General features: G+C 43.4%; 1 protein-coding gene across 1 annotated transcript in view; it reads left to right on the forward strand.

The window, feature by feature from the left end:
* Positions 1–26,272, forward strand: part of CFAP54 (cilia and flagella associated protein 54) — a 330,085-nt gene that overhangs the window by 244,421 nt on the left and 59,392 nt on the right. The window contains exons 56-58 of the mRNA XM_060244423.1: positions 4,755–4,912; positions 12,312–12,494; positions 15,431–15,557. Of these exons, the coding sequence (XP_060100406.1) occupies positions 4,755–4,912; positions 12,312–12,494; positions 15,431–15,557 (468 nt within the window). The remainder of the gene's footprint in view (positions 1–4,754; positions 4,913–12,311; positions 12,495–15,430; positions 15,558–26,272) is intronic.

Consider the following 26,272-nt stretch of genomic DNA (forward strand, 5'->3'; position numbering starts at 1 on the left):
TGATCCTAAGGGACCATACACATCTGGGCCATTTGCTTTTTGAGATCTTACCGTCAGGTAGACGATATAGAGTGTTGAAGGCTAGGACAAACAGATTTAAGGACAGTTTCTATCCAAGTGCTGTGGTTAGGTTAAATGCAGGGTTATGAAGGATTATCTGTTTTAGAAGTATTTAATGGTTTAAATGGTTTTAATGGTTTTATGAATGTTTAATGGTTTTATGAATGTTTATTTAATGGTTTAAATGGTTTAAATGGTTTTATGAATGTTTATCCGTTTTAGATGTATTTAAATGGTTTTAATGGTTTTAATGGTTTAATGGTTTTAGATGTATTTAAATGGTTTATGAATATGTGTGTTTGATGTGTTGGTATGTTTGTGGAAGAGCACCTCATTTCGTTGCTCTCTTTTTGTTGAGAACAATGACAATAAATTCATCTATCTATCTATCTATCTATCTATCTATCTATCTATCTATCTATCTATCTATCTATCTATCTATCTATCTAAGTCATCATATTTCTCTTGCGGCTGCCACCAAGGCAGGACTCCATTTGTCACTGGAGGGTGCAGAGAAATTTTCCGCTTGGAGCAGAACCTGGTAGGGATTGGGTAACAACAGATGAGGAACACCCCCCCCCCCCATAACTACCTCTCCCTTAAAATATTTATATCCTTTTGTTTCACATTTTTCTGCTCAGGAGAATCTGAAAAAATATGCTTGGCTTCCAGAAAATCCAGAAATATAAGAAATATCCATCTAAGAAAAGTTCAAAATATAAAGGAAATATTAAACTGTCAAGTTGAATAATCACACAAGTAGCTGTGTCTCTCTTATTTAAGGGGAAAGGGTACTGACTCAGCCTCTGTTTTATTAAAATGTGTAACTTTGGAAAGTTATTACAGTTGGTTACACAGCATGTGCTCATGCAGTAGCAGGAGAATAAGTTACCAGGATGCAGCCTGTGAAACAACAATTGTCTGTGAGTCATGGTGGAAAACTAATCCTTTCAGAGCAATCAAACAAGAACAAATCTGCTACACCTTAATTCTTTGACATGAAGAAATATATCTAGAGTATACTATACCAGGGGTGGCCAAACTATGGCTCAGGAGCCACATATTGTGTGGCTCTCAAAGCCCCCACTGCCTAATCAGCCAGTTCAGAGAAGGCATTTGTCTCCTTAAATCACTTCTCCAAGCCAACCAGCAGCCTGGAGAATGCATTTAAAGTTGCTCTCTTTCCACCTCTTTCTGCCTCCTCCATCTATCTTCCTTCTGTCTTGCATCTCTCAAATACCTGATGTTCATGTCTTGTGGCTATCAAACTTCTGACGTTTATTCTGTGTGGCTCTAACATTAAGCTGCCGGGATGGGAGGGCAGACAAGATAAACGGATTCTGACCAAAGCGAAGAGGATGAAAGCACTTCAGTCAGCTGCTTTCCTTTCCCTCCCTCCCGTGCTTCTGTTACCTTATTCCTGGGTCATCAGGTGGCATTTTTCCCCGGAATTTTTTTCTTTTCTGTTTTAAAGAGGTTTTGTTTGTTTTAAATGTGCAATACTCCCGCCCCCTTTCCTCCTCCAAGACCACAAGCAGCGATCCATCAAAGGGAATTCCAGGGAAGCTCCAGAAAGTTGCCTACACAGCATGGCTTGGCTCGGCAAGCTTGCCCTGCGACCTGAGATCTAGTAAGCAGGCATGGCAGCATGGCTGGGCCCTGCAAGCTGGGCTGGCGACTGGGGCTCTAGGAAGTGGCTGCTACAAGGAGGCTCAGCCTGCCAGCCTGCTCTACGACCTGGGCTCTGGGAACTGGCCGCTACAGTGTGGCTGGGCCCCGTGAGCCTGGCAAGCAGCTGCTTGCAGGGCGGCTTGGCACTGCAAACCTGCCCTGCACCCCAGACTCTGGGAAGCAGCCGCGGCAGAGAGGTTCAGCCTGCAAGCCTGCCCTGTACCTTGGGCTCTGTAAAGCGGCTGCGAGGCTTGGTGTTGTGAGCCTGCCCTGCACCCCAGGTTCTAGGAAGCAGCTGTGAAGCTCAGTGCTGTGAGCCCTCCCTGTGCCCTGGGCTTTAGGAAGCGGCCGAGAGGCCCTGCACCCTGGACTCTGGGAAGCAGCCGCAGTGGCAAAGTTCAGCCCGCAAGCCCACCCTGTACTTTGGGCTCTGGGAAGCAGCCGTGAAGCTCAGTTCTGTGATCCTGCCCTGCACCCTGGGCTCTGGGAAGCTGCTGCGGCCATGAGGCTTGGTGCTGCAAGCTCGCCCTGCCCCAGGCTCTGGGAAGCAGCCATGGCTGCAAGGCTTGGCCCTGCAAGCTCATCCTGCACCTCGGGTTGTGGAAAGCAGCTACGAGGTTCAGCCCTGTGAGCCCACCCTGCACCCTGGGAAGCGACCATGAGGCTTGGTGCTGCGAGTTTGCCCTGCCCCTAAGCTCTAGGAAGCGGCCACGGCTGCAAGGCTTGGCCCTGTGAGCCAGTCCTGCACTCCGGGCTTTGGGAAGTGGCTGAGAGGCTTGTTGCTGGGAGCCCACACTGCGCCCTGGGCTCTGGGAAGTGGCCATGGCCGAGGCTCAGCCCTGCAAGCCTGCCCTGCCCCCGGGTTCTGGAAAATGGCTGTGGCAGTGATGCTTGGCGCTGTGAGCCCACGCTGCGATTGGGCCTCTGGGAAGCTACTGCTGCTGCAGTACAACTGGGCCTGCCACTCTCTGTCCCTTCCTTCTTCCCTCCCTGGCCAGCACTTTGTGCCTGCTCTTGCAGAGAGGCCAGGGAAGGGGAAAGCACGGGGCTGCCTTCCAGGGCTTGCCTGTAGCCAGAATGCAAGCCAAGACAGCTGGAACGCTGACTGAGCCAGCCAGAACGGCGTTCCGGTGCATTCCAGCTCAAAAAAGCCCTGTGTGTGCGCGTGTACACATACACATACACACATACATACACATACACACAGATATGTTGTTTCATCTTGGCAAAATGAAGCTTCCTCATTGGTTGGGACTGAGTTACATCAACCTTTACCCTATCAAACCATCAATCAAGAGTACTTGAGTGCCATGGTTGAATCCACTCCTCTCTCTCCCCCTGAGTGGCTTTTGCTAGCCAGCCAAGCTGATTCTGTCAGGAAAAGCCAAGCAGCTTTGGTTCTGACAGTTGCTGGCTCTTCCTACTCTCCCATTTGCTGAGCCACTTGTCACATTGCTTCACAGAGGAGAGAAAAAAACGCTTCCCTTAACTGGCTGAGAGAGGAGGAGGGGGGAAAGAGCCAGAGAAAGCCTTCCCTTGATTGGCTGAGAGCTCCTCCCTCTCCACCTCTGGAAGGGAATGGTGTCCCCTGGCAGCAGACCAGATACAGAGAGGGAGGGAGGGAAAGTGAGACAGAGAGTGAGAGTGAAGTCATGTGCTTAAGACCAACATTATCAGAGAGAGGCTGTTGGTCTGAAAGGTATCATTAAAGGCCTCTGAGGGAGAACTCATTGGGGCCAGTCTTGACTAGGGCTGCCAGTTCCAGGTTGGTGGGAAATTCCTGGAGATTCTGTGGTGGAGTTTGAGGAGGACATAGGAGTTAGGGCTTCAGAGTGGGGTCTGCCAGACCCAGGTTTTTGCTGTGGAAGCTGACTGGGTGATTTTGGACCAGTCACAGACTTTTAACCTAACCTACCTCACAGGGTGCAGATCAAAGTGGGGAGAGGAGAATTATGTAAGTTGCTTTGGTCCCCCATTGTGGAGAAAGACTGTCCTTTTCCTACGTAGAGGCTGCAGGGAGGGGGAAGGCGATGGAAAGCTGAAGTCAGAGGAGCAGATAAAGGGAAGGAGAGAGGGTTGCCAACTCAAGGTTAGGAAATTCCTGGAGATTTTAGGGGTGGAGCCTGTAGAGGGTGGAACATCAGACGGGTACAATGTCATACACTCCACCATCCAAACCAGCCATTTCCTCCTGGAAAACCACTATTATCAGTCTCCAGATGAGGAGATCACTCAGAATTACAGCTGCTCTCCCAATGGCAGAGATCAGCTTTCCTTGAAGTGTCTTTGTGTGTGTGCGAGGGGGCAGTGCCTTCATTTGGGTGGGTGGGAAGACAGTAAGAGTAGGGAGGCATTCGCCCAGAGTCTCTTCCTAGAGTCAGTTGTATTTTTCTTCACAATGGACCTTATTCCCAGTAATTACATAAACATCTAATCTAATGCAGCATTTGTAAAGTGGATGCTTTTGGAAGCTCACAGATAGGGTGTGAAGGTTTTGGCTATTTCCTATTTTTGTCTCCAATACCTGTTTATTTGAATGTGGAGAATCCATCTCTCTTCCAGGCTAAAATCCATTGCTGTGTTGCTTCTTTTCAGTTTTATTGTTCATTGAGGTATCTGGTAGTACAGGCTATACAAGTACACATTTCTTAGCATTACTTATTGTTGCTATCATACTGCAGTTTTCAAGCCTTCCCCTGCCATAGTTACAAATTGGTTTGACACTTACTAATCTCAGCACTAAAAATGTGCAGGTGTAATGCTAACCACAGATACGGTCAAAACCATGATGGGGCAGTCCCAGTGATCTAATCCTGGTAAGACAGTTGGGTAGCACTCTATCTGTGCCTAGCCACTAATAAATAAATAAATAAATAAAAATAAACTATGGTAAGGGCAAACTAAGTTCACAGGATCATTATTACTTTCATCAATGTGTTACATTAAATGAAATTTGCAATTTTATATGCTGGCATTTTATAGTATGTTTTATTGATTTATGTATATTAATATATATTTTTAAGAAAATGAACTGGCAGAGTGCTCATGTCTGATCAATGAGGTACAAATGGAAGCTGAAGCATTTAATGATTCTGAGATACTTGCTGAAATTACGATGCAAGCTGTCATGATGGGCCTTCAAGAAAGACAACCAGTGACTAACATTAAGCGTCATTTACAGGTTTGAAGACCAAGCACAAATTCCCCCCAAAATTGCTGAGTAAACTGTCTTTGTCATAATTGATACCTTCATTTTAGATAGTTAGTCTAGATTGTCTTTCTGTCTTGAATAGTGATTCTAAAATGGGAGTGAGGGTAGCCTCTTGTCATGGAATAAATGGAAGAGGGTGGGGTGCCACAAAGCTATGATCCTGAGCCGGTTTTATGCCATCTTTGTTATATCAACCAAAGTACAAGTTCAATCCCAATAAAAGAGGAACCCCTATACTTGATTTGTGAAACTGAGATGTTCTACCAGGCCTACAGTTGAGAGCAGCAATGGTTCCTGACTATGGCCTTTATTCTGCCTTATTAACTTCTCTTAAGAAGATCCACCCCATGGGGGAGTGAAGTGATTTTATGACATCAGCTGTGTACTGCATGTTATATTGTATATAGATCTTCTTCATGGTCTCTGTGCTTCACACTCATGGGATAGAGCGCCTGCTCCAATCCCAGAATCGGTACCTAAAAAGCCTGGGATTTTTCCGTGCTCGGCACCAACAGGCATGCGCAGGCATCCCTGTGCGCATGCTCGCCAGTGCCAGCACGGGGATCCCACCAGTTCCTTTCTAACTGCTGCGCTGAGAGGATCTCCTTTCGTGTCCCCGGTTGGTAAAGTAATCTTAGGATTGCCTTTCTTGTTGTATATAGCCCGTTTGTTATTTTCTTAGTGTGGTTAGTTAGTGTTGTTAAAAAAAATTTTTTTTGTTGGACTTGCCCTTCGGGGCCCAGTTTTCTCCCATTTTTCTTCTCAGAGACTTTCCTGGGTGGGTTTTTTCCTTGGCGTCTATGGAAAGATGTTGGGTTTTTTTAAAGAGGTGCCGCTCCTGTGGGAAGAAGATTGCACCCCCTGACGGCCATTCCCTCTGTCTCTTTTGTTTGGGCGAGGGACATCGTGTGGATTCTTGCTCGCACTGCCTGAGTTTTTCCAAACAAACTTGCAAGAATCGAGCAGCGAGGCTTTCGGCTGCATTGGTTGAGTCGGCACTTCGTCCTCAAAAGATGGCATCAGGTCCATCGGTACCGATGGGAGAGGCCGTGGCCCCGATGGTCACATTGGCCGATACATCGCCGATCAGGACCGAGATGCCAGTAGAGCGTGGACGTTCCACAAAGCAACCTTCTGAAGGGTCAGTGGACACCCCAGCTAAGAAGCGTTGGGATGACTCGGGGACCTGATCATCCGCACTGAAGAAGGTGAAATCTAAGGAGAAGCGGAAGAAGAGATCGTCCCGCACTCCTTCCCCTTCTCATGACACTTCGACATCGATGTCGACCGCTCCACCAAGGAAGATCTTGGCGTCTCCACATCGTAGCCCTTCAGTGTCGAGAGTCAGTGCTTCGCAGCAGTTGTGTCTATCGGCATTGGAGCAAGAAATTGACCTCACTCAGCACTCCCATTCTTCAGGGTTGAGGCGTCGCAGCGAGAGTGACTCTGTCTCAGAGGTGGAGGTGTTGGCACCGATGGAGCCGTTGGCACCGCTGGATCAGGCAAGAGGTCGGAGAAAGCTGGAACCGACCACTGTAGCTCGCCGCTTCCCACCGCTTCCACCATGGGAGCAGTTCCAGTGGCCTCCCTATGCCTATCCATACCTGCCGTACCAGTGGTACCCCCCTTGGGAGTTTGCAGACAGGGACCAGCAATCCGAGGCATCCCATATGTTGAGCCTTTCCCAGCATTCTAGGCAGCGTCCCTCAGCATCGATGTCCGTCCCTCCCGAAAGACACGGCATGGTGGTGGAGGAAGTCCAGCCTAGCTCGTCGGTGTCGATCCGGTCACCCGTCAGAGAGTCAACGCCGCTGCTCTCGGAACATTCTTTGAGGAGAGAGTCTTCATCGTCGGACTCCGAGGTCGGTACCGACGATCCGGACAGGGCTTTGGAACCTTCACCAGTGTCTCATACCGCTGAGGATCTTCCCATTTCACCATAGGAGGATCTAAAGTCGTATGGGGACCTGGTGAAGAGGATGGCACTTTCCCTCTCTCTCCCGGTGACACAACCGCAACCCGTTGTAGACGACACCATATTCGACATCATGCAGCGGGATACGTCTACAGCGGTTGCCCTGCCTGTTACGAAGGTCATCTTACAGGCATTGAAGGAGCCCTGGGCGAAGCCTGCTTCTACACCTGTGTCATCAAGAAGGTTGGACCACATGTACTGTGTCCAAGAGGCCAGTGCTGAATTTCTCTTCACACATCCAAAGCCCAATTCGGTGGTCGTATCCTCCTTGACAAAGGCCCGCAAGACGCACTCCTCTCCACATGCAGGGAAAGAAGCTGGACAATGTTGGGAGGAGGTTTTACTCTGCTGGGGCGCTGGGAGTAAAGGATCTAACTATGCTGCATGCATGGCTAGATACGAATACTCAGTGTGGGAACAACTTACCTTCCTCTTAAGAACATAAGAACATAAGAGAAGCCATGTTGGATCAGGCCAACGGCCCATCAAGTCCAACACTCTGTGTCACACAGTGGCAAAAAATTTTATATACACACACACTGTGGCTAATAGCCACTGATGGACCTGTGCTCCATATTTTTATCTAAACCCCTCTTGAAGGTGGCTATACTTGTGGCCGCCACCACCTCCTGTGGCAGTGAATTCCACATGTTAATCACCCTTTGGGTGAAGAAGTACCTCCTTTTATCCGTTTTAACCTTTCTGCTCAGCAATTTCATCGAATGCCCACGAGTTCTTGTATTGTGAGAAAGGGAGAAAAGTACTTCTTTCTCTACTTTCTCCATCCCATGCATTATCTTGTAAACCTCTATCATGTCACCCCGCAGTCGACGTTTCTCCAAGCTAAAGAGTCCCAAGCGTTTCAACCTTTCTTCATAGGGAAAGTGCTCCAGCCCTTTAATCATTCTAGTTGCCCTTCTCTGGACTTTCTCCAATGCTATAATATCCTTTTTGAGGTGCGGCGACCAGAACTGCACACAGTACTCCAAATGAGACCGCACCATCTTGTCTTCCCTGAGTGAGGAGAAGAGGTCTGCTGCAAAGAAGTTGCAGAAGGAAGGCTTTGCTGTAGCCAAACAACAACTGGCTGCAGCAAACCATATGGTGGACGTCTCAGTAAGAACCATCACTTCTGCTGTCTGCCTCCGCCGCCACTCCTGGATCAGGTCAACGGCCCTCCAGCAAGACACCAGGGCCTTCGTTGAAGATCTGCCCTTTGTGGGCGAAGGCCTCTTCAGCTCGACCACCGACAATGCACTCCAAGAAATGAATAAAAGCATAAAAACTTCCAGGAATCTGGGTGTCCCGGCGTCTTCCAGAGCTACGAAATCAAAACAGTGGAACAAACCTTGGTCAAAGAAGCCATATCAAAAGTTCTCCCCAGAACAGCAGTGGAGACCTCGCTCTGCCCAATCTGAGAGTAGGTCCCCATACAGGGGGAACAATAGAAACCGCTACACTTCTGCACAGACCACCAGCAAGTCAAAGGGCACTCGCCCTCAAAAGCAGGGCCTTTGACTTTCTGGTAGCACACGTCACCGTCCCCACTTCTCCTTCGTCTATCCGCCTCCGCCCATTTCTGTCAGCCTGGGAGTCCATCTCTATGGACAGGTGGGTGCTTTCCATCGTTGCGGAAGGCTACAAAATAGATTTTGCTCAGATTCTGAACCAATCTGTGGTAATCACCACACCCCCTTCCCCATCTCTGCTGGAGGAGGTGAGCAACCTCCTACAAAAACACGCCATAGAATGGGTCCCGGTGGAGGCCAGGACGGAAGGCTTCTACTCTCGTTACTTCCTGGTTCCCAAGCGGGACAGGGGTTTGAGACCAATCATGGACCTTCGGAATCTGAACAAGTTTATTCTGTACCAGAAGTTTCGAATGTCTACTCTGCAAACAATTCTGCCCCTCATCAACCAAGGGGACTGGATGGCAATGCTGGACTTCAAGGATGCCTACTTCCATGTCAGCATCCATCCTGCAATCAGACGTTTCCTTCGGTTTGCAGTAGGTTCTCAACACTTCCAGTTCAAGGCCTTTCCGTTTGGCCTGTCCACTGCACCTCGGGTGTTCACGAAGATGATGAGCGTTGTGGCTGCCCATCTTCAGCTTCAAGGGATAGTCATCTTTCCATACATCGACGATTGGCTCCTTGTGGTGGAGTCGAAGGAAAGTTTGTCAAACCATATTGCCACCACTCTTCTTCACACCTTGGGTCTGCAGGTCAATTTGGAGAAATCACACCTTACTCCATCATGGACAGTTCAGTTCATAGGGGCTTTGCTGGATACGAACCTTCATTGCGCTTTCCTGCCTCAGCAGAGAGCAATGGACATTATCAACCCTGTCGAACTTCTGCAGAGTCGAAAGTGGGGCACGGCGCAGCAGCTGCAGCGGATGCTGGGGCTGATGGTGGCGACTACAGGTGTGCTGATCTTTGCGAAGCTGAGGATGAGAGGCCTACAACTTTGGTTTCTTTGTCAGTTTCAACCGTTAAGCGACTCACCTCGAAAGAGGTTTGTAATTCCACCTGTGACACTTCAGACATTGCAGTGGTGGAAATCAAAGGACAACATTTGTCAGGGAGCTCCCTTCCACCTACCTGTACCAACAGTGACAATCACAACAGATACGTCTTTATGGGGTTGGGCGCTCTGTGTGGGGGGGGCCCTTGGCCTTTGAAATTGACTCTCTGCCATATAAATTACCTGGAACTGCTGGCAGTTCATTTTGATCTTCGATCCTTCCGCCCCATGGTGGCGGGGAAGGTTGTTGCTCTGCTTACGGACAATACCACTGCCCTGTGTTACATCAACAGACAGGGAGGGACAGTTTCTTGACGGCTCTGTGCGCTGACACTGGAACTGTGGTCGGAGTGCCTGGACCACAACATCTTTGTGAAGGCTGTGCATCTCCCAGGGGTGCTCAACCTGCAAGCAGACTCCCTCAGCAGGGGTGCGGCTTCCCCGCACAAGTGGGAGATATAGTGGCACTTCCTTCAACCTGTGTTTCAGTTCTGGGGGTATCCTCAGGTGGACGTCTTTGCCACAGCTGAGAACCGAAAGTGTCCTCTGTTCTGCTCCAGAGGGGGCTCGGATCCAGAGTCATTGGGAGACGGTCTGCTGTTCCTGTGGGAAGGTCGGTTCCTATATCTGTTCCCACCTCTGCCACTATTGACAAGGGTGGTCAACAAGATTGCAAGAGAGAGACCATGCTGCATCCTGGTGACTCCGTGGTGGCCTCGGCAGAACTGGTTCCCAGTCTTGCTCCAACTGGCGAGGGGGGTCTTCTACCAGTTTCCGGCGGAACTGGATCTTCTGTCAGCTCAGAACAGTCATGTATTCCATCACAACGTGCCCCACCTGAAGCTGACAGCGTGGTTCATCGACCCTGTGAGTTCTCCAGCAGAGTCCAACACGTTTTCTTGAATAGCAGGAAGCTGTCTACCCGCACTTATGATAGGAAGTGGCGGAAGTTTCTTCAGTTTTTAGTTGATCCTACAGTTTCGCCCCAGAGGGTGGACTGCTGGTTATTTTTGAGTTTTTGTTATCTCTGGTGGATGTTGGCCTTGTTTTTTCCTCCATTAAAGTTTATCTGGCGGCAATATCTGCATCTCATGAACCAGTGGTGGGGCATTCAATTTTTGCACACTTTCATTCTAAGAGATTTTTGAAGGGTTTGCTTAGGCTTCATCCTCCTTCGAGATACCCCCACAGTTGTGGGATTTGACTCTAGTGTTGGACAGGCTGACTCGGCGTCCTTTTGAGCCGATGGCCACATGCTCGTTACAGCTCCTATCTTGGAAGACTGCTTTTTTGGTAGTCATCACATCAGCACGCCATGCAGGGGAGCTCACGGCTATGCGTTGTGACTACCCATATTTAGCTTTTCAGGAGTCTGGAGTGTCCTTAGCTCCTGATATTTCCTTTCTCCCCAAGCTGGTTTCTCAGTTCCACCTTAACTTAGAAGTTTGGTTGCCCACGTTTTATCCTACACCTTCCTCGGATGAGGAACGTAGGTTGCATGCTTTAGATGTTAAGCGTACCTTATTGTTTCATTTGAGTCACTTTAAGAGTTTTCGTAAGGATCAGCATCTTTTTGTTTCTTATGCTGCTCCTAAGTTAGGTTCCAGAATCTTGTCTCAGCGGCTTTCAAAATGGCTCACTGAGACTATTAAACTGTGTTATTTGTTGGCTAAGAAGCCGTTACCTGGGCCTATTCGCAGACACTCTACAAGAGCGATGGCGACGTCGGTGGTGTTCCTGAAAGGCGTTTCCCTGACGGACGTTTGCAAGGCTGCCACCTGGTCCTCTCCACATGCCTTTATGAAGCACTACGCTTTGGACATGCATGCTCAACAGACGACTCGTCTGGGAGCTGCGGTGCTGCAAACTGTTTCTTCTGGTTGACCATCTTCCTGCCTCCAGGTATGTCTTGCTTGCTAATCTCCCATGAGTGTGAAGCACAGAGACCATGAAGAAGATAGACAGGTTGCTTACCTGTAACTGTAGATCTTGAAGTGGTCATCTGTGCATTCACACTACCCGCCCTCCTTCCCCACTGCTGATGGTCTCCCTTCAGTAGGGGCTTCCAGTGGTCAGGAAAGAACTGGCGGGATCCTTATGCTGGCGCCGGCGAGCATGTGCACTGGGACGCCTGTGCATGCCCGTTGGTGCCAAGCACGAAAAAATCCCGGGCTTTTTAGGTACCTATTTGGGGATCGGCGCAGGCACTCTATTCCGTGAGTGTGAATGCACAGATGACCACTCGAAGATCTACAGTTACAGGTAAGCAACCTATCTTTCTTATCTGCTTGATTATTATTAATTCACTGTTTTTTTACTTGTTACTGTGTTTAATATGCTGTACACTGCCCTGAGCCCTTTGAGAGGTGCAGTTTATAAATCTAAATAACAATGACAGCAATAATAATACAGTTATCCCCCCCCTCCCATTTCATCAGATTTATTCTAATGTTGTCTCTCTGTGTATGATGGTCAGAGATGTCACTGTCTGAATCTTTTTCTTGTGCCCATGTATGCAAAGTTTTTGCATGCCCATTTATGAAACAGATGGATTGCGGGTGGGGAGCAGAAGACAGAGTAAATTTAGAAGCAAGACTCAGTATTTTAAAACCATTGGTCTACATGGTTTAGCCATCAGTATGTTACTTACAGGTTGGTAATTGTGTTAGCCTTCAGGAGAGAACCAAGGTTTGAGTGCAGTAGCAACTTAAAGGCCAATAAGATTTCTAGGGATAAGCTTTTGACAATCATATTATATGATGAAGGGAGCTTTGACTCTTGATAACTTATATCCTGGAAAACTTGTGGGCCTTTTAGGTACTACTAGACTCAAATCTAATATTTTACTATGTTCTGTTATTCATACAGGATATAATCAAATTACTTGAAGAAAAGACACTGATTTCGCCTCCAGCTGCTTTAACATTAGTGAAGAGTATGCTTCTGTTAACTGACATAATGAAGACACAAACAGAAGATGAGTCAAAACATATTTCTAAAACTAATCAACTAGATTTATTAATTCTGGCACATAGGCTTGTCATTGAACAGGTAAGCATGCAAGTATTACATAGCTGATTTTTTTTTGTGTCTATGTACATTTTTTTCAGAGTTCGTAACCTGATTATGACATCCAGGTTGAGTTTGGCACAGATTCAGATTCTTTTGGTAGACAGGCAGCGCTAATAATCTAGGATCCAGAAAGTTGTCACTTTTAAAATATAATCAGTAATGAATTCTGGCATTATGCTAAATGCTGATAGAGCAGACAGTCAAGAATTGGGACAAACGAAACACAAGGGGCAAGGCTCAGTTGAGAGAAGATAAGGATGGTGTTTGTATGAACTCTAGGGTCTTTGTTATCTTTAGGCAGGATCTACAGATTTATTCTGTTTGTTCCAGGAGAGTTTTAAAATTATGCTCCAGAACAGCAGCCTTTAATGTTCTATGGCAAAACATTTTTGAAACTAAAGGAGATTTAGAAAGCAGTTTGTGGTAATACATCACATTTTTAATGTATGTATGTATAAATTATGTATGTTTATTCTGCCCTTTTTTGATTTCTTGGTCCTTTTAAAAATTGTATCCTTGCAATAAGCATACAAATTTACTTAGACAGAGAAAAGTGACTTGCCCAAGGCCACCTGATGAACTTCAAGGATCTAGCTCATAGATTTTAAAATCCAATTCATGGATTTTAACTCAGGCCTCCCTGGTCCAAGTCTCCTACTCTGTCCACTGGTATTCTCAGTCTGGGAGAACAGAGAAGCTGGAATCTAAAAAGATAATTTATTTTAGCACTCACCCACTAATGTGGGTTTGGAAATTTGCTTTAGTCAAAGGACAAAAAAATAACAATCCCACTGGATTCAAACCTCTGTCTTCTTGCTGTTTTATTCACATGGTTAACATGCCATAGCAGATTTCTCATACATACTGTTTTTATCCTTCCTTTGGTCTCAGTTCTCTAACAGCTGCTAACATTATTTGCTTACAAGCAACTGAAACTAGTCAACATCTTTTTCTTCCTTTGCGAATGTATTTCCCAGCATTTTCTCCTCACCTGGAGTGTTTGTATGCTGGCAAGCAAAGCTGAGAAATCATGGGCTTGGGTCCTAAAGTGATTTTCCATCAGCATAGCAGCAGCTCCAATTGAAAGGCTTTCTCATCTGTGGAGGAGGGGAGGGAGATGTTCATTGATTCCACATTCCTCCTGTGGACTCCCAGCTTGTCCTCCATGCTGTCCCTTCAAGTCTGCTGACCCACAGGAGCACAGTTGGGGGGGGCACAGAAGGCTGTAGTTACTTTCTGTACTGTGACTGCCTGGGTTCAGGCCTGTAGCTATGGAGGGGACTGTGGGGGCCCCACCTGACTGCCTGCCCAGCCGCTGGTGTGGCTGTCGCTGCCACTTGAGGACCACTGCCTGCCTGCCTCCCCCCATGATTTAAATCACATGGAAAGGGCGACAGGAGCCGCTGCCATAAAAGGGGCAGGGAGGGAAGGGGTTGCTGGACTCCTGTCAATTTTGCTGCTGCAGACTTGACCCAGCTTCCTTTTGGGGGCTTTCCTGGTTGTTAAAAGGACCTCAGTTCTCTCTATATATGCAAACCATTTCCCTTTGCAGAACTAGCATTCCTGTATTTTTATGAGAAGGACAGGAGATGCATGTCTTGCAAATGCAAAATGACCACCCAAAGGGGGGGAAAGTGAAAGTCAGATCTGCACAGTCCCCACCCAAAGCAAGCTTTGCCCCAGAGCAACAACTGAACACACAAGGTGGTCTCTCTGTGTTTTCTGATGGGATTGGAAGGGGGGACCCTGGCATGATGTGCTTCTGTTTGTGTGAGGTGGGAAAAGATGCATCAACTCTTTTTGACTGGGGCAGTATATTTTAAAACCAAGTGTAAGTACAGGAATTAATGACTGAAACTGGGCTCCAGTTAATTCCTGCTTCCCTTCCTATCTGATTCCTCCAACGCTGAGGGACATTGCCCTGCATCCAGCTTTGCTCTGCCCCATCCCTTGCCTCTTCTTGCTTTGCTTTTGCTACCCCTCCTGTTGCCATGTCTGCTGTCCTTCTCTCCGCTCCAGGGCTAACTTCTTAAGTGAAGTGCCGCCCCAAAAATGAAAGACATCCCTCCCATTTTTGAAATCCTGGCTATGGACCTGCAATGATTTCTTTTAACTACTTGTAATAAGTGTCTAATTAAATATCACTGAAAGACAAAACATGCAGAAATAGCTATGAAGATTGTAAATGTGCTGGGGATTTAGGTATTGGTAGAAGTATACAATGTTCATAAAGCTAGTGTAGAATCTTCTTATATATTGATAAAAAATATATTTGTTTTGGAGAGGGGTTTTTTTTGCCTTAATAGAAGCTTTAACCTTTTTAGAAAGAGATAGTTCCTAACTATACTATGTGTTGAGAGGTTAATTTAATTTCTCAGATATTTTAATACAAAGGCTGTTAACAGAAGAACACCATGGCATCAGAACTTGTAAGCTGAGATCCAAGAATCTGTTTCCATACGCTGAGTAGCTATTTTCCTCATGCAATCAGTTTATATGACAAAAATCAGTCCATACTGAAGATCCCCTTTGGCATGCAGATGCACAATTCCTTGCATCATTAAGCTAATTGTGCATATAATTTGTGCAAAGGATCCATTTCAACATAATGGTATTCTGCTTGGGGCTCTCTGGCTCACAGTCATAGCTAATGATTGCTTTGTTCCGCAGCACACTGCTGTTTACTATGACTGCTGCCTTCCCTTTACCTAAATCCTTATTCCTGTTCTAGTTTACAGTAATTCAATATCTATGTCAGCACCAGTAGCTTTTATAACTCTGAAATCACTGGACTTTTGAGTATATAAAGACCTATTACATAGACCAATGTAAGATTAGAACTTGTTTGTATAAAAGAAATGAGATTAGTAAATATTGTTGTAAAATTTTTATTACTAAATTATGCCTTTTGACAGTTATTTCTTTTGGGAGACTCAATTAAACAAAATGCAGAAGATCCTACATTTACGACTCCAGTGCTGCCTTTGAAAAACATATACTTGCCACATATCAGATTACTGGCAAAAGTCAAAATGAGAATTGGTAAGAAAATTTTAAGTTTTCCTTGTAGCTTTTTTATTATAAAAACCATCTGTTATGCTTTGTTACAAGATATGTATGCATTTTTTCAGTTTCATCATCAAGAATATAAATGGTTATGTTTAAATCAGTAACACAGTGATACCTAGTAAATTGGAAGCCACACATTGCCCTTTGAATATGCCACCTGTGGCTCATCTAGGGGTTGTTCCTCCCCCATGTGGCACCTGCCCCATATCAAGAAAATTGGCAGGCAATTCCCACCTTGAAACAGTTGCCACTGCAGGGAGTGGAGGGTATGCTTGATCTGCAGACCTCATGCCAGGGATGGAAGTAAAAGGGCCTATCATCTCCCAACAATCCCCATCCTTCTCTACAGCTTCTGCACTCTCATCTCAACACCCAGAATGCTGTGTCAGGAGAATACTTTAATGGTATTTTAGGGGTATTTATTCAGCTGAATCAGATTTTTTGCGTAAAATAAGCCAGATTCAGATAGGCCAGATAAGATCAGCTTTTATTTGGGCTCAGTTTATTGGTTGCCAAACCAGATTCTCTAATCTGATTTGGCTACTGATAAACAGTCCAAATAAAAGCATATTTTATCTGGCTTTTATTTGAGAGCATTCAGAGAGCTGCCCATCAGCTGTCTGGTTTAAATGTGTGGCAGCTATTTCAGCCTGACAATGGAATGGGTCCACCTGTCTGCTGTCAGCCTGAAATGTCTGGCAGCCATTCAAGTGGCCTGTCTTGCTTTCCCCCACTTGGAAATGGGGAGAATCGAATCTGACCATTCAAGTGGCTGCAGTGTGGAGAAAGATTTCAGACAGGTGGTCTGATTGTAAATGGTAAGTTACATGCCAGCAGGTTTGGAGAGAAAATAGCTGTGATCAAGCTCCCGGCAAAACATGGCATCAAGGAAGCTAGTAGCCTGTCTGTGAAGTTGCAGGAGGGACTGCATTCAGCCTTTCTGTTTATGAGGAGGAGCATTTGCAGCACATGGACTGTGTTATGGAAATCTTTTGAGACTTTTGGAAATGAATGTTTAGGCTAGAGCGGAACCTTGTATATATACTCTCTTGTTGTTTCATGTGAATGGCAATTTCGTGCTTACTGTTTTGAGATTGAGACTGAGCCTTTGAATTTATACTATAGTTGCATTAATTGCCTGTAACTCTAATATTTGAAAAGGAGAGCAACTGTGTTGTAGTATAAACAAAATAAGAACAGTGTTAAACATTTTCAGAGTTGCTTGATTACATTATTAAGCACAGTAGTTTTGGTTTTTGCCTTAGGTTAAAAGGTAAATTAGTTGGATGGGAAAAAGTCTGAGAAAGGAATGCCCTCAATTTGGCCCAGGCTTGCTTATAACAATAGAGTGATTAACAGACATTCTCACATTTTGGCATTTTACTGTTTTATTGGTTTCTCAGGCTCATGTTACCCAGATAAAGGTTTGCTCAATTTGTTAATTTACTATTCTGTCATTGGATCTTAAATTTTTACCATTTTGCATTCTGCCTACCAGCTATATGTAGCTCTGCTCACTGTACCTGATTCCTCATCTGATGAAGTGTGCTTAGAGCACACAAAAGCTTACATTCTGAATAAAACTTTGTTGGTCTTAAAGGTGACACTTGACTCCTACTTTGTTCTACTGCTTCAGACCAACACGGCTGCCCACTTGGATCTAATTAAAGTATCAAGTAGACTTATTAGAAGCAGAAGAAATGCAGAAAAAAATGAAATATTTCAAAGACATTTTGAATTTGCTAATAAACTGGGAAGATGTTTAGCACACCATTTAAGAAAAAAAAAGATAAAAAGGAAATTAAATACTCAGAACAAAAAATGCTTGAAAAAGTATTTTTTTTAATTTTTTTTTTACAAAGATGAATCTATAAATGAGAAAGAAATGAAAAAACATTTGAGACTATTTAAAAGATTTACGTCTGAGCATAGAAAAATATTAAACCAAGTGATAACAATACAAGAAATTAATCATGCTGTTATTAAAAAAAAACCTTTGAAAAGACTTCTGGACCAGATGTCTCAATAGCAACATATTATAAATGTTTTGAAGACATATTTATAATACCGTTGCAAAAAGCAATGACTTAAATATAAGACAGAAAAGAAATACCACCAACTTGGTGAGAGGCAAATATAACCCTAATCTATAAAGAAGGAAATGATCCACTATTGCCACAGTCATGCACAAAAATCTCTTTATTACATTTGGATTATAAATTTTTGCAACAATAATTGCTGAAAGACTAAAAAAGTGCATCCCAGGTTAATTCATGAAGATCAAATGGAATTTGTTCTCAGATCACATTAGACATTTGCGGAATGTGATTGAATATTAAAGGAGAAAAAACAGCATTTATGTTTCTGAATGCAGAATTTTTTTTTGATAATGTGTCTTGTTATTTTTAATGAAGGTATTACAAAATATGAACTGTGGAGAATTATTTTAGTTGGATGCAATGTGTTTATATTGACTAGCCTCTACAATTCAAGTAAATGGTTCCCTAACAGAAAAAAAAATTGACATAACAAAAGGAACTCAACAAGGATGTCTAATATCACTGCTATTGTTCTTTTGGCAATGGAAATATTGGCCATAAAAATAAGACAAGATACTATAATTACTGGAATAAAAGAAGATAAAAAAGAATATAAGATGAAAAGTTATGTGGATGATGGTGGTATAGCAGTTAACAAAACCACACATCTCTTTGAAATATACAATGGAACAAATAATTAAATTCGGAACCTATTCTGGATAGAAATTGAATAAAAAGACTAAAGTAATGTTACTAGAGACAACCAGTGATGAACAAAAAGAGATACAGAAAATAACAGAATGTACTGTTATTTTTTTAAAAAAACAAGATATTTGGGCATCTATGTAGCAAGATAAAGCAAAATTTATATTACTATCATTATAAAAAAATCTGAACAGCTTTTACTGAAAATCTGCAGACTGGAAATTTTGTCGTTGGGCAGAATTTCTGCTGTTATATTGCCAAACCTGACCTTCTTGTTCCAGATGTTACCAATTGATATAGATGGAAAGACTTTTTAAAAGTGACAGAAAATGATAAACAACTTTATATGGAATGGGAAGTGGCCAAGAATAACATCCAAAAGTTTACAGAATAAAAAAAAAGGTGGTTTGGAGGTACTAAACATTAAATTGTACCAACAAGCAGCTGTACTAGTTTGGATTTCAGACTGGATCATAAATCCAGCCGCCCTGAGCCCATTAGGGGAGGGCGGGATATAAAACTGATAAAATAAAATAAAAATAAAGAAATCTATATAGGAGGAACATCAAACTGGAAATAATGGGTACAAAAAAGGAGTCCACACCTATTTATGGATTAAGAAGTCACTAATAACTATTCAAAGATAAGACGGCAAACATATCTTGAGGGATGGTCTATTAAGAAGATGGTTTCAATGTAAAATAGAATAAGTTTGTCCATTTCACTGTTCACCTCTCAAATTGATGCCTTCTGCAAAAACAGCATAAGAAAGGAAACTGACCATATAACTTATTGTCTATATGATGAGATAAGGGAAAATCAAACCTTGGGAAGGACTCTATAATGAAGGAAAGAACATCCTGTGGCTGCTATGTCACCAAATGGTATCCAAATACAAAATACAAATAGCAAAAGAAGGGGGAGAGAAAACAACCTTTGAATAATTAATTATAGAAGAACAAAAACATTTATTAGGAAAAAATTATAAAATGCTATTGCAATATGAAATAGAAACAGAGCAGGGGTGATATTTTTCTCCAGCAAATGGTTATTTCTGCCCACAAGGATATGTAGATAGTTGCCAATTTCCCCATCCCACGGAGACTCTTACATTGTGCTCAAAACTGTTCCTTAGGCTCCCCTGAACTGCAGCAGCAGCATGGACCGGGGGGGGGGGGGTGAATTTCAATGGGAGGGGAATGTAGGAAGCCTTATTCTGCACAAACAAGAACTGAGGAGCTGGAAGAACAAACTAAACAATTATGTGACAATGGCAAAACTAGCATATACATAACAGACCAATTTCAGAATCCTAAGAAAAATGGATGGTAAATGAAGTAGTTGTAGAAGAAATTATTGTTCTGGACATTTCGCCATTTTCCATATTGTCATAAATGTTACCCTTGTCACTATATTTAAATAGTTCACTATGTGTTCTCATATAACTTGGTGAAATATTTAATAACATATGTGACACACAGCAGGCATATGCATGCTGGAAGGCAGTGCATATGAGTGACAGCTAATTGAACTGCAAGTGAGTGACAGCTTTTGGAGCTTACTCTGACTGGTGAACTGCTTCTAACTGGTGGTGGCAGTTAAGCAGTTGGAGAGAGCAGTTACAGAGCTAAGGGAGTTGGAGAGTGACTGGAAAAGAGGGTGGTGGTCTTTGTGATCCTCTCTAGGGACACAAGGAGTCTGATTCAGAGCTCATGTGAGGTGACTTTGAATAGTGGAAACTCTGGTGGGAAGCTGTTCCCAGGAGTTAAGAACAGTTTCTATAAGTGTAAAGTACAGAATCACATCTTTTTTAAAAAATACAATAATATTAATTTCGAGGAAAAGAGGAGAAAAAATACATACAAACGATATATAATATTTCTACTGTTCTTTACCTAATTCTAATACAATCTATGATCTATTCTATTATAAACTATAATTAAGTTTATGATGTAATCCTAATTTCATCTAGAAGTTCTACACCTTATACATAATACCTTTATCATTGGTCTTAAAAAATACAACCCTCATAGTTCTTTCTGTCTCCCAGTTAAGGATATATTCTTTCTATAAATTTGTAATAATGTAAGATAAAACACATAATACAATCTCTCCACCTATCTATCATAATCCCTTCTCCAATCCATTTTAATGTTTGACCAATTCTCTATCAACAAAGTTTGCATTCATATATTTCTATTCATATTTTATTTCTATTATTCTAGCACTCTAAATTCTAATAGTTACAATAATAATATCCTGTTCTAAAATTTAATAAGCACAAAGCATATTTCTAAAAATCAGTTGTTAACCCAAAATCCTTCTTCTTTAATCCCCTTCTTATGACTTTATCTTTTAAATTCTGATAGAAATACTCAAAAATATCCCCCCCCCAATTATTTATTGTTTTTTAATTAATACCACACACCCAGTATATGTCTCCCTTATGTATTTAATAACCCACAAAGATCCCCATATAACTGCTTTCCATTTCAGGGCAATCCATTATTTTAAATTATTTTCTTCACTATAAATCATAATGTTTTAATGAAGGTTAATCATTATTTTTACCATCACAACTTCCTTTCCCCTTTCTTCCCCAATTATTTAAATGCCCCAGTACTTTAAAATAAATCATAGCTCTTAAAAACAATAGCCATTATTAATAAAAATGTAACCATTTCTTCCCCCCCTTCCCCCCCTCTTTCCATCCCACCTCCATTACCCTTTCTTATTGTTTTTTAAACAAGTATAGTTTAAGTTTGCCACTAGAGTCCATTTGGGTCTTCTCTTCTCTTCTCTTCTCTTCTCTTCTCTTCTCTTCTCTTCTCTTCTCTTCTCTTCTCTTCTCTTCTCTTCCTCTTTTTAAAGTCCCTCTATCTTTTCAGCATCATCCAAGCCTGATCATTTGTCAGCTGCTTTAAAAAGTCACCATCCAGTTGCTTGAAGTGAACATCCTTCTCCATATATTTGCGGTAGATTCTGCAAGTACAGTCTGCTCCATTCTGCATCACTTTTGCTTGAATTCCTGTCGCTTGTGTCTCGCCTTTAAGTTCTTTCACAAAAATAAACTGAGATTCGAGCCTTGTTGGGAGCTCTTTCTTTTTCTGTAGTTGTAGCTTTATTATCCTGGTCCAATTTCGATACCACTTGATCATTTGTAATATTTTGTATCTGTGGACTGATCATCCTCTCCATCTTATTATCCATTTCTCTAATTTGGTCAGAAATATACATTATATTGTTTAAGGCTGGAGAGAAGATTGCAAGAATACACTGTATACTTGTCTGAAATTCTTTTAACAGTTCCATAGAAGCCATCATTCCCATAGGATAAGATTAGCCAGAAATAAAGCTGAGCAGTGTTTAGTTTAGGTGGTTTTGAGAGTCTGAGTTTTGTTTTAAACCACTTCCCAGAAGATAGTTAAGTAGATAAGGGAGAGGTTCTCTGATTACAATTAAAATATTCTTTTCACAGTAAAGTCCAGTTTTAACCAAATCAAAAAAGCAAGAAGAGGTTATTTCTGCCTGGTAAGGCTTATTTTAAGTTTGTCCTCCTGTAACATGGCTCAAAGTGATGAAGACTTTTTCAAAGGGAGAGATGATCCACCCCCTCTCTTTTCTCTTTTGGAACATAGCAAATTCAGGTTTCCTTTACTTAAAAGTCTTTAGATGGTGTTACAAAGAGCTTTACATTTACATGAAAGAATCTGAAGATCAGCAAAGTAAATAGTAGAAAGCCACTGATATGCTAAGCTTTTTACAATGTCTGGAGTTTGCAGCTATATGCCAAAAATGGCATCCGCATTATCTTGAGCTTTGGGGCAGACTTTGAAGGGACAGAACTGCTGGCTGCCACCCGCAGAGAGTCCTTCATCAAGCCCCCTGCCTTAGAAACCTCTCCCCTGAGGTTCCATGGAGACTTGGAGTCCCCAGGTCTCTTCAAACCACACGGTTTCAGCTTGCCTCTGAAGCGAAGCTCCGAGGCACAGCTGAAGCTCACCACACCAAGACCAGAAACCCACAGAATCACATCTTGAGAAGGAAAAGTTTCCTGTATTAAGTTTATTTATTTATTTTATTTTATTTACATTAGACTTTTATCCTGCCCTTTCTGCAAGCGGACTCGGGGCAGCTTACAACAGTCATTTACACGATTTAAAACAATAAGTCAATAAAATCTATAAAACATTAATACAATTAAAATTTAAAAACTATTCCACGGTGCTGTACCATTACTATGTTGGCGGTTCTGCTTTTCAGATGGTTGGTCACCGAGAACTCTAGCTGATGTCAAGTGGCAGCTCTCCCTCACTTTAAGCATCAAAGGCCTGTTGAAACAATTCGATCTTACAGGCCCTGCGGAATGTAGGAAGGTCCCTTATGGCCTCCGGGAGAGCATTCCATAACTCTGGTGCTGCCACCGAGAAGGTCCTGGCTCGTGTCAAACGCAACCTGGCTTCCTTTGGTCCAGGGGTGGACAGCAGATTTTTTGTCCCTGAACGCAGTGCTCTCTGGGGGACATATGGGGAAAGGCAGTCCCACAGATAAACAGGTCCCTGACCATAAAGGGCTTTAAAGGTCAATACCAACACCTTGAAACAGATTCAGAACACAATAGGTAGCCAGTGCAGCTCTTTCAGTACTGGCTGAATGTGCTCCCATAGAGGGAGCCTCATTAACAGCCGTGCCGCAGCGTTCTGCACTAACTGTAGTTTCTGAGTCAGCATCAAGGGTAGCCCCATGTAAAGAGCATTACAGTGATCTATTCTTGAAGTGACCGTAGCATGGATCACCATTGCTAAGTCATTGTGCTCCAGAAAAGGAGCCAGCTGCCGCACCCGCCAAAGATGAAAAAAGGCGGATCTAATAGTGGCTTCTACCTGGGCCTCCATTGTAAGGAAGGACTCAAGGAGCACGCCCAAGCTCTTGACCTTAGGGGCCGGTATCAATGGCACCCCGTCTAGAGCCGGCAGCTGGACCCCTCCCCTTGGACCACCCTGGCTGTCCAAAGGGGGGAAAGACTGGAAGTCTGGAAGACCAGACTTTGGCAAAGGGTTTTGAGGTGGCAGTGAAAGGCCCTTATAGAATCATAGAGTTGGAAGGGACCTCTAGGGTCACCTAGTCCAACCCCTGCACAATGCAGGAAACCCACAGATGCCTACCCCAAATTCACAGGATCTTCATCGCTGTCAGATGGCCATCTAGCCTCTGTTTAAAAACCTCCAAGGAAGAAGAGCCCACCACCTCCCGAGGAAGCCTGTTCCACTGAGGAACAGTTCTTCCTGATGTTGAGTTGGAAACTCTTTTGATTTAATTTCAACCCATTGGTTCTGGTCCTACCTTTTGGGACCACAGAAAACAATTCCACATCATCCTCTATATGACAGCCCTTCAGGTACTTGAAGATGATGATCATATCACCTCTCAGCCACCTCCTCTCCAGGCTAGGTATCCCCAGCTCCTTCAACCTTTCTTCATTGGACTTGGTCTCCAGACCCCTCACCATTTTCATTGCCCTCCTCTGGACCTGTTCTCTGGACTCAAATGGTGTCAAAGGCCCAGGCTATCTTAAATGGAAGATAGTAATGATTTTGCCAGAGAAAGAGGTCTAGTGGAGAGACCTTAGTCTTATAACCAAAGGGGCAAAGCAGGGTACACTCAAGATGGTGTGATTAGAAAGTGAGGAAGTTAACTAGGACGATCCTCCCTAGATTGTTGCTTAACAGCACCATAAAATGTTTTTAAAAATGTTTTAACTGTACTTACTGTTCGAAGTTTTGAACTGTTTAATTGTATTTATTGTTTGAAGTTTTGAACTGAGCGTTAGCCGCCCTGAGTTCACTTGCGGAGAGGGCGGGATACAAATTAAAGGTAATATAATAATAACTGGAATTCTAGAACAGTTATAAAAAGATAAACCTTTAATATCAACGATACCTTAAGTGAAAATTAAACCAACTCGGCCAGAGAGAGAGTGCCACACGTGGTGGAGCAGGCAGCAGCAGGCCCAACTTCTCCCGGGGGGGGGGGTACACATGGGCAGCTCTCCGTCTCTCTCGGTCTCTTTACAAGCTCATTGGAGGCTGGAGGCGGAAGAGAGGATGGAGTGTGTGGTCTGGGAGCTCATGGCTGCTTAGTGCCTTCCCTCTGATGGAGACCTTTTTCTGAGCCAGAGCCCTGACCCAGCCAACTGGAGCTACTGTGTTCCTGTGTGTTAAAAAAGCCCTGTGGTTTGTATTCAAGGCTTCTTGCTCCTTCACAGGCACATCCCACTTATTTTCCCTCTTGCACTGGTATTGTACTATGCCAGAGTTAATACAGTTGATACTGTGGTGGCACAGCTCTGGTGTAGATCTACTATGTTAGCATAACCGCACACTCCACAGTCACAAGGCTTTAATTGCTATGCTTCACTGTAATGAAATGTAAAATATGTAAATTCCTACAAGAAATGAGCAGTTAATTCTCCCATATATCCTTTTATAAATGGCTAAATGATATTGAGAACATCATTGGAGCTATAGTATTAATGATTTCATTAACTATGTTGGTCAAAATACTTTGTTCTCATGTTTTAGAATTCTAATATTCCCATATTCAAAAGGTATAAACCATAGGGGAAAAATGCTTTAAATATTTATCTTCATATATGAACATATGAAGCTGCCTTATACTGAATCAGACCTTTGATCCATCAAAGTCAGTATTGTCTACGCAACCTGGCAGTGGCTCTCCAGGGTCTCAAATAATCTGAGTTCCACAAAATAAAATAAAATAAAATGACCTTTGGCTTTAACCAGTCCCTAGAAGGAAAAGACTAGATGTATAGATATTTTCAGGTCTGTTAGATGTTTTTGTAGAATCCCAGGCTCCAGCTGTCACCCACCAGGATCCAGTTTGGCTGAAGTTCCCTTGACCTCAGACAGAGGGGCAGTGGTTGGATGCCACTTCCTCTAGTTCTGCTTCCTTCTGAGCTGAGAATAGACCTGACTTGTCCTCACCAGCCTCTTCCCTCAAGGCTTTTAAAGACCTTAACCAGGTTTGGGACATGCCCAGTGGCTTCCTTGCCAAACCTTTGAGGAACCAATAGTGTTTTCAGAGCAATTTCTGCTATCTACCTCCAGGGTTGGGTTTCCCAGCAGCTGGTTGTCAAAGAGCCAGCTGTCAGTCCTTGATCCTTAAAGGGCAAGCAAGCATTGATTGGCTTGCTGGAGTTAGGATCTTGACAAGGTAAATCTGGGATAACTCTGAGCCTAGTGAATGCCAGGCTTGATGGTGGTAGAGGGATGAGAAGGGGGGAGGCTGATGTCTCTGCCACCAAGGTGAACTCGCAGAATTTAAAAATGTAAGTGACGCTAGGGGAAGTACACTATATTAGTGGTACATTGAACTAGCCATATTTCCCTTCATTCTTCTGGATTTTTTTTTGCATGGTGACCATCTCTTGACAATGCGCTTCCACTTCTCTTCTGTTACTCCTTAAAGTCGTAACTGATGTTGGAGGAATAAGGGAAGCATGCAGCATGAGAAGATCACATGACTATGGACTGTTTAAATTTAGCCACCAGAAGCCATGCAAGAGCTTCTCCTAAAAGCATCAGACCTTGTCATGAAATTTCACCCAGTGCCAATTGCAGTGCTAAATTGGGAAGGCAGTGACCCAGTCAGGCTGATTTCAGTCCACTTACAAATACCTACAAATACTCAGTCCATCACATTGTTTCTTTCTTTTGTATTAATGAGTTGTATTAGGACAAAGTCACATGACTCTCAAGTAATCTTTTTTTTAACTTTATTTTTACTTTTTTAAAAAAGTAATCAGTGTGATTTGACCTGACTTCAGTTCAATTAAAACTGAATGTTGCCTTGAACTGAATTTGTGTCTAAATTTTGTTTGGATTTTTTGTTGCCAGGATAAATATACTACAGGAATTAAGGAAA

Source organism: Heteronotia binoei, chromosome 8, assembly GCF_032191835.1.
Source record: "Heteronotia binoei isolate CCM8104 ecotype False Entrance Well chromosome 8, APGP_CSIRO_Hbin_v1, whole genome shotgun sequence".
Taxonomy (NCBI): Eukaryota; Metazoa; Chordata; class Lepidosauria; order Squamata; family Gekkonidae; genus Heteronotia; species Heteronotia binoei.